The sequence below is a fragment of the Rousettus aegyptiacus genome, unplaced genomic scaffold (assembly GCF_014176215.1).
Source record: "Rousettus aegyptiacus isolate mRouAeg1 unplaced genomic scaffold, mRouAeg1.p scaffold_m13_p_11, whole genome shotgun sequence".
In the NCBI taxonomy this organism is placed as follows: domain Eukaryota; kingdom Metazoa; phylum Chordata; class Mammalia; order Chiroptera; family Pteropodidae; genus Rousettus; species Rousettus aegyptiacus.
Window position 1 is genome coordinate 56,142,965 of NW_023416286.1, and position 14,336 is coordinate 56,157,300.

The 14,336-nt window shown below is 35.7% G+C and overlaps 1 protein-coding gene across 5 annotated transcripts in view; it reads left to right on the forward strand.

The window, feature by feature from the left end:
• The window catches only part of NALCN (sodium leak channel, non-selective), a 272,813-nt gene that overhangs the window by 95,706 nt on the left and 162,771 nt on the right, over positions 1-14,336 (forward strand). For all 5 annotated transcript variants that reach the window (XM_036228821.1, XM_036228822.1, XM_016123175.2 and 2 more), the window contains one exon: positions 764-850. In XM_036228821.1, coding sequence (XP_036084714.1) covers positions 764-850 — 87 coding nt within the window. The remainder of the gene's footprint in view (positions 1-763; positions 851-14,336) is intronic.

Consider the following 14,336-nt stretch of genomic DNA (forward strand, 5'->3'; position numbering starts at 1 on the left):
GTGGCAGAAATTCAGTAAGATAATAACATATATACGCAACAATCTAGATATCCAATTCATGAATGTCAGATTTTAGTATCCTGTACTATAGTATCCTATCCTAAATTTCACTTAAGTATTTGAAGCCAAAAGAAACTACTTTAGCCCCTTTATAAATATGTACATATTTCTGCTGAGCAGATTAATTTGGCCTAGTTTAAAAAATTTCACAAAATCTATTAAGCGATGTGTCAGTTTCCTGTCACTTAAATATTTACCACCAGCCTCTATCCCGATGCCACACGCACACTTCTTATATTATTTATCCTGAGAATATTTTTCTATTGACTCAGTGAGAAATGCCCACTAAATAAAGATGAAAATTCACCACTTCTAATAAAAATACACCAGACACAATGCTTTGCAATTGTAATTTTCATTTTCTTTCAGATCTTTAATCAATCAATATAATGGAGATTAAATACCTACTTAAAAGTCTTGTGAAAAATAATTGGGGAATTTTATGCAAAACATGTAAGACAGAGAGGACATGATACATAGCAAGTGCTCAATAAATGCAAGCTATTACCATTACTGTTACTATTATTCGCTTAAGTTTTCAGTGTTAAAATGAACATAATTGGAATGACTCATGTTTTAAATATAAATCCATAAGAAGACAAGTCTTTGATACCGTGAAAATGTAAAAGCCTGGAGACAAAAAGTTACGTTCTCAATGTTCCTTATTAAGTGTCTCTGACTCATCTCCCTCTTTGTCTTGAAGATGTTTCATGAAGATGCTGCTGGCGGATGGCAGCTTGTTGCCGTGGATGTCAACAAGCCCCAGGGACGTGCCCCAGCCTGCCTCCAGGTGCAGTATAATGCCATTTTTAAAACTCACCCAGCAAAGGTCTTTGACTTTTATTGTATACAAGGAAATCCACAGCTTTCCAAACTATAGATCTGCCCAAATTTATGGTCCTGGAGTCAGGGACAGTATTTTAGTTCATCTTACATTCCCAGGACCTACCACTGTTTTAGGATACACAGTAGAGATTTGGTAGCTGTTGAATACATGCACATAGGTAATAGCATACCAGGAGTATTGAATTGGTGAAAAATTTTGTTGTCATATTAAATCTTATAAAAATATTCTTCTACAAAGGCCAAAATTATTTGGAGGAGGGTGGTCACGACACATTTCAGTTGTGTCCCTCAGTGAGTAACTGGTAAGGAAGGTTCTTAATAGGTAATGTGGTTTTCTGCATCTGCACGCTCTCTGAGCAACGTGACCTAATAAAATTCTTCCATAGCAAAGTGCACCTGCAGCAAGCACGAGGCAATGGGATTGCAAGTGGCCCCAGAGTCCTGGGAAGTGACCAGGGGATAGGCAATCAGATCTCTGGCCTGTGGACTTCCTGACTTATTGTCTGCTTCGAACTCCTTATATAGCCCAATGAACTTTTCTCCAGTGGACCACACTGACATCTTCTCGTGCTTTGTTCCCCCTCTCTGCACCCAAATATCAGTAATTCTTTCACATTCCCAAGAATGGCACCCCTACCACTCCATGGCATCTTCACTATTTTCATTAACCTCCTCTTCAAGGGCAAAAAGGCATGCAGCCCCACCATGGGGACAGAAAACCGATCTTCCTCCTCAAGAATGTTATTCCACACTCCCTTTTGTTTTCAGTTACAAATCCTCTTCTTTTAAGGGATGCTTTTTATAGGTCTTCATATCCCTCCTATAATTTGGAGAAGGGTTTTTCATCTGCTTCAGGATGAGGACACACCTTCTTTCTTTCTTTTATATCTTTCTCCAGGTGGTGACTTGTGTATTTTAAGGATTGATACCTAAGAAGAATATTGTACTCTGAACCATTACTGTGGGCTGTGTTTATATAGCTGTTTAATCATGTACTTATTTTGTTTCTATTGGTTAAAAGGATGGCAGAGGAAAAGAGGAAGGGTTTTCAATGAATATTGATATTTGATATTATTTTATGGCTCTCAGTCTGTTGTGTATTTAATGGTGACAGTGCTGCTAGTAATTCAACTACTGCAACTACCTCTCCTACTACTATTCTCCTAATAGTAATAACAACAATTGTAGTTGCAGTGGTAGTTTCTTGCTTAAAAAGCGCTTTCACTTACTGTATCCAGCAATCCATCAACTGATATTTATTGACACTAAGATCATCCTTAATAAGACAAGTGCAGCCCCTATGCTCATGGAGCTTACAAGGCATTTCCGGGTGGGAGGAAAAAAAAAACAGCACTGAACTAGCAGTTACAAGAGCAATGGCGATTTTAAAGATATCATGCAGGATACTATGGGAATACACATTTTGGAGTTCACTCTCTTCAGCTGAGAGGTCAGGGAAGGTATTAAACTGAGACCAAGAGAATAAGGGAGGGAGTGACTAAGCATGAGACTCAGTACATCCTTGTGAGGTAGGAGGACTGGCATGTTCTCCCCACCTTCACAGATGGGGAAGTGGAGACCCAGAGGATCTGGGAAAGTCTCCTGAAGTTACAATTATATCTCAACCAATGGAGAGGCCAGGACGTGGACCTGGGTCTTTCAATTCCTAGACCCATCCTTTTACCAGCTGAAAAAATATGCCAAGGAAACATAAGTTTGTAATAGGAATAAACCATCAGGCCTGCTATGAGTATTAAGTCAAAGTCCTACTAGACCTTTAAAACACTGCTTAAAAATCTATTGAATTCTTGTTAATAGATGCCTCAAGTTTGCAATCTGGCATTAGGAAGCCACTAGTTTCCTTATCTCATGGATTTGAAATGACAAAAGATAAATGCAAGGAGGGCATAGTGGAGGGGACAGCACTGAGCAGGGATATAGGAAAGTAAAGGTTGGTGGAGGCAGGTGGAGGTTGGGCTAGAAGTGTGTAGTTGGGACATCCAAGACCTGCATATCAGTCACGTGTTGTGAATATGGCAGCTTGATCAGTTTTATGAATGATGATACATTTGTATGAACCTAGGGGAAATGGAAGTCAGACATTTTAGTATGAAGGAGGTTCCATTCAGCTCGGCTTCACATGTTTCACCCTAAGTCATGCTTTCCAGAAGGATCCGACTTGACAGAGTATGGATGAAAAGTGGTATGGCCAAGAGATCATCTATTTATAGTGGACATGAGCTGTAGAAAAAGAGTACATTTTCATGTGCGAGTAAAAAATTAATTAATCATTAATTAATTAAAAGAGCAAGAAAGAAAATACATAGGTAAAAAAATATTTTAAATAAAATGGGCATGAAATACTCAACTTTTACTAATGATTAATGCCATTTAAAACTAAACAGAAAAATTTTCATCTGAACTATTCACTTATTCAGTGTCTAGGATTATAATGATATCTCACTCTCAAGGACAAACAGTAGCATATAATCACTTTTTTTTTTAATGAGAAAAAGGTGTGTATCTTCTCCTAAAACATATGTTAAACTATAGAAATAAAATGAAAAGTGTTTAATTCCTTCCAACTTACCCTCCCTCATTCCTTTTCCAGAGGTAACCTAGAGGTTAATGTTAAAAGCCACTTCTTCTGAGACCCTTTACTCCCTCATTTACACATAATATCCATTATCAAACAGCATCTCTACCTTCAGGAGGCACTGTAATTTTCACAATGTAATTTTCTTCTTTCTAAACACTCTTCTCTCCCATTTATTCTTTTGGAATTCAGCTCAAACATTGCCCTCAAAGAATAGATCAGGTACCCTCGTTATGTGTTTCCATATCATCCTATATTTTTCTTTTGTGTTTTGTGTGAATGAATGAAATAAATTAAATAAATGAAATAAATTAAAATAGTATAATTCATTATTAAATACCTGCTTCTCTAACTATGGTTAACTCCATATCGGTAGGGAGCATAACAGTCACGGTCACTGCCGGACCCATCACTAACACGTAGAAGATGCTCAGTTGGTATTTGCTAAAAGAGAAAACAATGCCAAGGATATAATGACTCAGAAATTTCTTTACCTATGAAAGGGCTTCCCTGACTTCTCACTTAGAAGCAGCTCTATTTTTCCTTGTGGTCTTGTCTCCAGGAACTAGAAAGTGAGTGGATTATGGCAATAACACTATTTCTAGGTCTAAATCAAGTAGTACATTGGAAGTTTGTTTTCACACAGTACTTTTCAAAGTTTGTATGGCTTTGGATAACCAAAAGGTTGAATATTTTTGCCAGCATATCTCTTCTAAAACATCGTGGCAGAGGCTTGTCAGGACATAACTGTCACTTCTTTTATGTCTCAGCATTTTCAGAATTCTTTTTATCTTCTTCAGCATGTAAAATAAATAGGTCTATGTTTAGAAATGCAGTCTTAGTTGAATATGTAACATAGCTGAAAAAAAAACAAAGCAATTCCTTTCTTAACCAAAAAGTAGAATATTGGAATGAAACATTTGAACAGCTGTAATTAAATTGAATTAGTAATTTTGCTATTGTTGAAATAAATTAGAAAAATGAGGCACCAAGTGATGGCAAACTGGTGGCCCAGATTCCCCATTATAATATTAAGAATTGTGGATTTTTGTCCTGAGAGGGAAGTTTTATTTTAAAATTTGACCCCAAGTTTAAAAACACATATTATTTTATATGTTCTATTGCTTTTGTAAAATAGAAAGATCTGGCGACAGGACTCTCCCTCCCACATGGTGGAATTTGCCAGAGCTGGGCAGTGCTGCCCGTTGGCCTGGGTACAGAGTCTTTATTTTCCCTCAGTCTCTCAACAGTCCATATTGTTTCCATAGTACTGGAAATGAGTGGTTTATTTATCCATGGACTTGTGCAATTACTTTTCTCAAAGTAGAAAAATATTTCTCATAACTCATGACTCTATGGTGAGAAAATAAACAAAAAACTTGTAAGTATATAAATATGTAAATATACAAATGAATGAACGAATAAATTGTTTTCAGAAAGTAGAAATGAACCTGTTTCTTTGTAGAAGTGAAGGTTATCCTGTGTGTTTAATACATGACTCTGGGCCTGCTTTTTTCATTTATATTAACTGCTGGGTGCAGGAGGCATTTGTTTGGATGCCCATGAAACAAATTACAGTCATGTGACTTTAGATCACAAAGATGGTATAAAAGTAGGGCATGAATTTCAATTATTCCAAAACAGTCTTTCCATAAATTTTATGTTTTCTTAATTTGAATATTTTAAAATCATAACACAGCATAAATGCAGACTGGCTTGAATTCCCTTATAAATAAAGGACAATTAAAAATCATCTCTGTCCTTGTTTCAGCTGAAATTGCTTTGGATTCCCTAACTTTCTTTATTGGTACTATGCCTTGTATTGTTACTTTTTTTCTGTCTCTGAATCCTAGTCTGGTTTATGATATGAACATTTTTATGTCTTCCCTACCAATTGCAAGTAATGAAGTAATTTAACAAAATAAGATTGATTGGTGTAGCTTAACTTACCTACTATTGTTAAACTAAATGCATGATGTGACCGATGCTTCTGTGATTCTTGGTGTTTGATGTGTAATAGTTTTTGTCTCTCTCTCTCTATGTATGTATGCATCTATCTAAAAATACATATATGTATGTTTGTATTTCTCTAATGTAAAAAATATGTATATATACAAAATTTACATATATACATATATACACACATTTTTTTAAATTGTAGAAACAAGTGTATTAAAATTTTACATAGTCCAGTAAATAGGATCTGGGCAATAGGAACAATTCTTTATTGTTTCCCTACATTCCTACATATACACACACATTTTACCTTATTTCATATGTTGCAATCTTCGTGGTGTTCCTGCTTCTTCTTCACATGTATTGATTATGGAACTGTCAAATGAATTAGGACACTTAGAGATCTTTTTACTCTTCTACAGATTAATAGGCTCTGTAGAGCAGTTTATAGAGGAAAAAATAGGCACCTTTGGTCTATGTTTTAAAACTACAAATTCCATTCTGTGTTCTGAAACACAAATTTTAAGTATGATCGTAGCTATAATTATAACCCTAATGGGAGTCATATGCAGACATGCAGGGAAAGGATTCAATTTGACGCCCGTAGGGTGGTCTTTTCTTCTGCTTTTAAAATAAATGAAAATGCATACGCTCTAAAATTTAATTGCATAACCACAGGTTCAAGCAGGAGGATGAGCAGAACCAGATTGTCGTCCTGATAGGTTATGTGTGGTGAGCTCTCTGGTGACATTTGTTGAAATTTTTGTTAATTAACTTATGTTAATGAAGTTAATTTTGCTAGCACATTTTTCACGTTTATCCAGTTGTTAATGAACTTTGTATAATGTTTAATAAGAAACAGCCATGGTAAATCTATGCAATGCCTAATAAATTTATACCTAAGTTAAGGACAAATAGGTGAATGCCTTATAGCTCCTGAAATATCCCCTCCCACCCTCCATCCTCCACTTCCCTGTGCACTACTGATCATCTGGGTCCCACTCCTTCCTGTATTTAGTCCCTACATGGAGAAAAGGATAACTGGAAATGACAAGGAAAGCCTTAGAACATGTCTAAGGCAAGCCCTAGAACTGGTTTCCTTTTCTTTTTGTGCGGTAAGTACCTCAGTCACATGTCTCCTAACACAACTCCCTTACCTCGCTCTCATGCTTCCACAGCTACAGACATCCTTACTTGTTCTATGAAGTAATACTCACCCAGTACAGCATCTTTCTTGAGGGAAAATAAATCATTCTGTTGTAGGCTCTTAGAGAATAGGGTCTGGAAATACATATTTCAGCTATGTTACTTATTAGTACGGCCTTGGACATATTTTTGTAAAATGAGGATAGTACCTCCATATTCTACTGTGAGAATTAAGCGAATATATATGTCCTCATCAAGAATCATTCGGTTGCAAGGAACATACAGACCTTAGGCTCACAGAGAGTATTTGTTGCCAGTCTAATCAGGTCTGCCAGGTGACTGTGCTTTCTTTGCCTTTCTCTCACTCTGTTTCTCATCTTTGTTCGTCTATGCATCTGTCTCTGTTTTTCTCCTCAAAGACCAGTTTTATTCTGTTTCTTGCATATTTCCCAAATAAGACAGATTGTGACTGTGTTTGGTGATCTTCCATTCAAGAGACTCACTTAAAAACATCCAAAGATGAGTGTGAGGCTGGGAGAAAATAGTTTCATATTAGGCCACCCAAAAGGAAAGATTGGCCAGAGGCAATAGATCACAGGAATTGAATGGAAATAACAGGCCTACTTAAGCAAAATATTGGGGTTTCCTACAGTACGAACCCAAAGTAAATCTCCTTTCTTAATCCTCTCTCAGAACCATGCCCCCAGTCTCTGTCTGTGGAGCCACTACTCAACACACTCATGAGCTTTGTGGTGTGGATTGAGAAGGGATGTAACTCACTGTCCTATGACTAATGAGACTTGACCTCAGGAGTTATTATTACTCAAGGATAGTTTTCCTATTAAACTTGTTAGTTTTGCAGGACTTGAGAAGTCTAGTAGGGGAAAAATAGGCTATTATGGTCTAATCCGAAGTTCAAATCACCCTGTGTAAAATAGTTTCTTTGGAGAAATACCATATTTAGATGTACTTACAAATGAATAATTTGTGAATTGGGGCTATTTCACAATATAACATTCAATCATTTCCTTGCATTAAAAAATATTATAAAACAGAATAGAAACACAGATAGGAAGAATATCTATGTATCCACTATTGGAAATAATAATAACTAACTTATTGACCACTCACTAGGTGTCACACTCACAACATCATGACTATAGGCACTATTATGACCTCTATTTAACAAATGAGATTGAAGGACAGAGAACTTAAATATTTTAATGAAGTTTACATAGCTAGTGACTGACTGGGAATTACATCACAAGCAGTCTACCACAAATTTTTAACCATTTCATTTTCTTCAGTAGATATTACCCTACTATAAAAATACACTACAGTTTGTTCATTCATTCATTCATTCTCCTATTGATAGACATGGAGGTGGTTTTTTACTTTTTTGCTGTTGCAAACATTTTAGGATCCTTCTTGTTCATGCCTTTTTGTGCATGCATGTGTGAGAATTATTTGAGTCATGAGAGCAATTTCTGGATTAAAGGAAATGAACAAACTTAATCTGTATGAGATATTGCCTAATAGCCACCCGTATTAGAGTACCATTTTTACTCCTACTTGCTACTTGTAAGAGTTCTCATAGTTTTACATCCTTGTCCACACTTGATATTGTCAGACTTTACACCCAATAGTGAAATGATATTTCATATTAAATTGGATCTCCCCAATTACAGTCTATGGATGTTGAGTATATTTTTATATAATCATAGGCCACTTTTCTATAGATTGATTATTTGTGTTTGTTGCCCATTTATCTGTTAATTTTTCCAAATGATTTTCAGAAATTCTGTGCATTTCTAAAAGGCATATCACTTTGGTTTAACTGAGAAGACATTAAAATGTTAGAGAGATAAATTCAAAATATTAATGCTTGACATATAGATGCAGATTTTACACATCTTCCATCTTTAAGCAATAACACAATTATTTTATGTAGTAGTACTAAAAACCATTTAGAAAGTTTCTTCAGTGTGTACTTATGTGTAAGTCTCAGAAAAGTGAAAAGTTATAATTGACTCTTTTAGCATCTGCCAGTTACTTAGCTGTTTAAGCTCTGTTTTGGCATAAGCAGCAGCTGCGTGAAGAGGTCACCCTAACGCGTGATAAATACAATTCTGTTAAATTGGAACCTCATTCCTCAGCTGCTGCTATGACAGGCCATTTTTCTCCTGCCTCTCAGGTAGGAGTTTTCATCTCTTGACAATTTGACAGATGTGGCTGCACAGTTTTGAGCCAACTTCCAACACATACCCAGTGATCTATTATCGTGAAGAAAGTTACTGACAAAAAAAAATGAAAGTACGTATGAGACCTGGCATCCTTGAGCTCAATTTTTCTTTGGTAACATCCCACCGTGTGCCTCATTCTATAAAGAACAGAGATAATAGGCTCTTACCATAACTAGGTCAAATTTTAGCAAAATTATCACTATAGTGTGTTTTAATGCTTTTTGAGAAAGTTTCCATTGAAGGTGAAGATTGGGGGAGGTAAATTGTGAAATATGTGTGTTTCAAGTGATAAAGTGACATCCTAGGCACTTCTTAAACATCTGTCTTCTTAATGAACCTTCCCACACACTGGCAGGTAATTTAAGAACTGGTTGAGCCCACAAGAATTTAGGTTTTGTTCACAAGCCAGCCTCTTCTCTACTTAGGTACCAATGTGAGAAGACAGTATAGTTCAGCTAAGATGGTGATCCAGGAGAACCTGGGATGATTTGCTAAATCTTCCAGAACCTCAGTTTCCTGGCCTGAAAAAATGAGGATAATAACATGTCAGTGGTTTGTAAGAATTAGAAATGATGCACATAAAATACCTAGCACAGAGTGTGGAATGCAGTGGGTCCATAAAAATGATTATCCTTACTGTTAGCCTACTCTTCTAACTCTGTTCACACTTTCAGAATAGTCTATTTACTTCCAGGAAGTCAGCGCTCATGCACACCTGTAGTCTGATGACTTCACGGCCTTTAGTTCCAGCCCTGCTTTCTGAATCTTCAAAGAGTATTTCTAAATGTACAGCAGCTATGTTCTCAGGCATTCTCATGAACACATCACGCCTCCTTTATCGAAAACCAAATTCGCCTCTCCGCCACCCATTCCCAGCTAGAAACCAGCCTTTTCCTCAATCTCTAGAAACCTCTGCATTAACCTATAATACACCTCTCTCTGTCTTCCCCAAATATTTTCTGTCTTCAATTCTGTCATTCATTCAGTCTTTTGAATTTTTTTTTGAATCATCCCCTTTATCTCATCCTAATGTTCCTACCCTCAAAATCAAATCAAATATGGCTTCCTTAACACAGTGATTTCTGACTCCTTGATCATATTTGGTCACTTTCTTCTCTACTTCCAGTTGCTTCCATTCTAGTTTTCATGTAAGTGCTTAGCAAGTAATTAGAAGGTTGCATGTGAGTGTACACATATATTTTTTCCTGAACAAAACTACACAATTTCACACACAACAGACACAAAATCTTACTCTCCCCTTATGCAGATCCTAAGGATTCCTCCCCCTCCAATATCTGAGTGTAAAACAATCATCTTTAGTTTCTAACAGCAGAACATAAAACTGGCTTGGAGGAAAATCTTGGGGGAAAGAAAGAATAAAAAGTTATTCTATAGTAACTTAGAATGAGAATTAAGAACAAAATAACTAAAGGCAAAACAGTACAAACAAAAGGTGTCAGAAATAACTAAAGGATTTATTAAAAGAAAACCTATTGTGGTCTTGAAACCAGTTATAGCCAAATCAACTAAAGAGAAGAGTCAATTGTATAAATCCTTAGTTCAAAATATTTCATATATCTATTTAAATATATATATATATCCAACATATAATATATATTTTAATAATTATATTCAGAGAAGATACCAGAAGACTAGACAGAATAAAAATAAGATAAAAATATTAGTGTTATTTTTATGTATTTATCTATCTTATTGTTGATTAAATGGTGCTGCATCTTCAATTTTGAGTCTCTTTGGAAGAAAAAATATTCAGAACAACTTACAATTATTTTCTATATCATTGTGTATTGTCATATTCCAGTTTTAATAAGTACTATGATATTTGCTAACTTAATTCCAGGCATTTATAATACAGTCTTTGGAGACGAATTTCCATCAAATATTTGTTGCATTGTCACCTTTGGGGAAAAATGAAGAATATATTGTTCTTGCAAATTTTGATCTCTGGGGTTAAACATATAACCCTCTTTGAAAACTTCGGCTAGGTTTTAAATTGTCATGTGTTTTCTCAGTGTTTAACACAATTATTGCATTCAAAGAGTTTGGAGGAACAGTGTGACTCCTCCCATGCCCTAAGGATGATGACAGGTTTGGACACAGTAAAAAAAAAAAAAAACTTCAGTCTTTTTGTATTTACCATATTCCTTATGTTTTTCAATCCTTTAAATGTGTTTTTCTATCTTTCCTAAATGCTTTAAATAACTCAAAAAGAGTCTCCCAGTTCAAGATATTATATGACTCAAATTTTTTTTATTTATTCAAATGTAACAACCTAAGTCCTTTGTTGCATTAAATATAGTTTATTAAAAAGGACAGCTATTTAATTTCATTTTTGAATTTACCTCTTGAATTTAAAACAAACTTTTTATTTTCACCTGCCCACCATTTAATACTAAAAATAAAAATAAACATAAGTTTCAGGTGACTCTATATAGGCATTTTTATTAACTATGGGAATGTCAATTGAAGTGTCTTCAAAGATCTTAAAACCATCATAGTTTAAGTGTTCCTTGACTAGCAGCCCTGTTGTGGACCTTCCTAACTTCTCACTAAAGTAAACACGAAGATAAAGAAAAAAGAAAAGTCACAACAATAGTGATAACTAAGAATAAGGAAAGCATCTTTTGTCAAAATCTAGTGAGACTATCTAGGAACTATGTGGTCAGTGAAGCTCTAGTGAGAAAAATATAAAATGTTAATGCCTACACTCTGCCATTTCACTTATATTTCACTATAAGTCAGAATCAGAGTATCATGAGGAAAGGTCAGTCTGGGTAATCATCAGTGATAGAGACTGATTGTCAAAATACATGGAGTGGTCTCCTCAACCAACCATGACTCTAGGTTCTGTAGTGAAGAAGGCTGAATGGGACAGCTTCTTGGAATATGCAAATGAAAGATTATGTGACTTAAAACAAGATTATGATACTTGAATTTAGGTGTCCTAACTTGTTTTACTCACTTTGCATTAATACATATGAAAAATAGGTCAAGACTGAGAGGGCATTGGGGCCATCATCCAATTTGGAGCTTATTAGAGACCTTCCAAGCCACCTTGGGGGGAGCCGCCCTTATGGAGCTTGGCTTGTGATCCAGCCAGCTGTGTCCAGAGTATTGGTGTAGCTTTCATTTAATACAGATAGAGAAATATATAGAAGAGATCTCCTGGAGCCTACTTTCCTTCGAAGGAAGCAGAAAATGCTTTGTGACCAATTCAGTACATGGAGGAAATGAAATCATGTCAAAAACTATTGTTGAACCTACTGTATGCCCAACATTGTAAGAACCCAGGATCGAAGTCTGTAGGAACACAAAGCTAAAAATAATACTAGCGTGCTTTAATTTTCCTCTTATGCTACTTTTCTTCCAGATAAGAGTGAGCATGAGAGAAAAATATTGTGGAAGAACTAATTTGAAATGGAGTAATATCAGTGGTTCTCATCAATGAACTAACTAATTTATTATTATCCATATTCATCAAACTAAACAAGGTTACCACTTTGATGTTGAAAAAGCAAAGATTTTAGCATTTTCATTCCTGATGTTTTTTTCTAAATGTCAACAATGAAGTTATGTAGGGACATTGACTTCTTAATCTTTAAATTATAGTTTAGCTAATCAAAAGGAGGTTTTTGTACTTGTCTTCATTTACTTCTCCCTTCTCCCCCTAATCCATAAATGCATGACCACAAAGTATAAGGAACCAAGGAGATATTAAATAGTTTTCTGCAAGATATTTCAAATTGTGAGTATTCATTGCAGCATTATATGTAGTGTCCTTAATTGAAGCATTTATAAACAAAACACACTGTGGTTTAAATCAATTCAAGACAGACAATTATATTGGATAGGTAATAGAAAAATTTCATTTTTATTAGTCCTTCAACTTCAGGACAGTCTTCCAATGCTCCCAAAAGGTTTTTTTTTTGTGTGTGTGTGTGGGGGGGTGCTTTATGAAATGCTTAGTAGGCCTCATATATATATAGGTGAGTATCCTGGCATCATGGGTGGTGATGACTCTCTGAGTATCAGAATGGGGGAGACCTGATTGCTAACATTTGCTAATTTTCATGGCTAATTTTAGGATGAGGAAACAGGCTTGGTGGGTATTTTAGTAGTTTTTAGTAAACAACAAGCCACCCAAAAACTTATGACTTATAAAACAGATTCTAACTTTTACTCATGAATTTGTGGGTCAGCCGAATAACCTTGCTAGTCTAAGCCAATCTCAGCTGATCGGGAGTGGGCTTGCTTTTGCATCTGCAGTCAGTTAGCATTACCATCTAGCTCATCAGCTAGCATTATCATCTAGCTCATCAGCTAGCATTATCATCTAGCTAGCATCTTTGCTTCTGGGGCATGGCTGATTGTTGGAGTGAAGGGAATGATGGGGTCCATGGCCACCACACAACAGGCCTGGAGAGTTAATGTGATGGCTCGGGGTCACACAGGCTGCAAGAGTTAAGTTGTAACTCGCAAGTTTTTTCCAAGACTATACCTACATCACCTTTGCTATTGTCTCACTGACCAAAACAAGTCACATGGCTAAGAGCCAGAGTTGGAGGGTACTGCCAAGGCTCTGGATACAGGGAGATGGGTTCAATTTCAGGCAATTTCAGGCTCTGCCATATATACTAAAAGTAATTTGAAAATCACTAACTTATAATAGTCAATTCTTCCTAGCAGCATTTCTTTCCTCTAGGCATGTACTTTTTCTTGTTAAAATCTAGTTTTTGTTGTAGAGTCAGGATTTGGTGTTTGAAAAATATTACTAACAGTAATAAGTATTTGTATGGCAATTTATGATTTAACATCTAGACTTATTCTTACAGAGTAGAATGAAAGATACACTCATGTTGGCCAAAAAATGAAAATGTCTTAGTAAATCTCTCTTCCTCTTCCAACAATTTTTGACTTCCACTTGTTTGGGATTCTCTAACCCAGCTTACTGTCCAGGAAAGAAAGAACACCAGTTAGGACTTGAGGGCAGGCAGGGTTTTCATGGGCATCATAGATTCTCAGTGCCTTTATAGGACGTCACTTGTGGATTTTCTTCTGTCCTCTGGCTCTGCAAGGACACTGCAGGGACAGACAGATGGGAAGGCAGAGTTTCTAAGAATATTTGTTGGTTCTGTTTTCAGTATTAATATAAATATATTTCCTTTTCAACATAAGTTCTTTATATTGGACAGAATTATTTTGTATACTGACTATAGAAGAAATGAATATCCAGATGTCATCCTAATAAGGGAAGTGAAAGATGCGCCACTGGCAAATGAGAACTTTATTTTAGGTTTTATGCACTTTTTCTTTTACATTGTTTTTGTTCTTATGCTCATGACTGTTATGCAGGATGATTTTTGAAAATCTCACCTTGTTTTTGTGTTGTTTTTGAAATATATTTATTTTAACATCTAATTAAAACACAACTTTTAGCAAGACTGATACAATATCCAGTGCATGGAGTT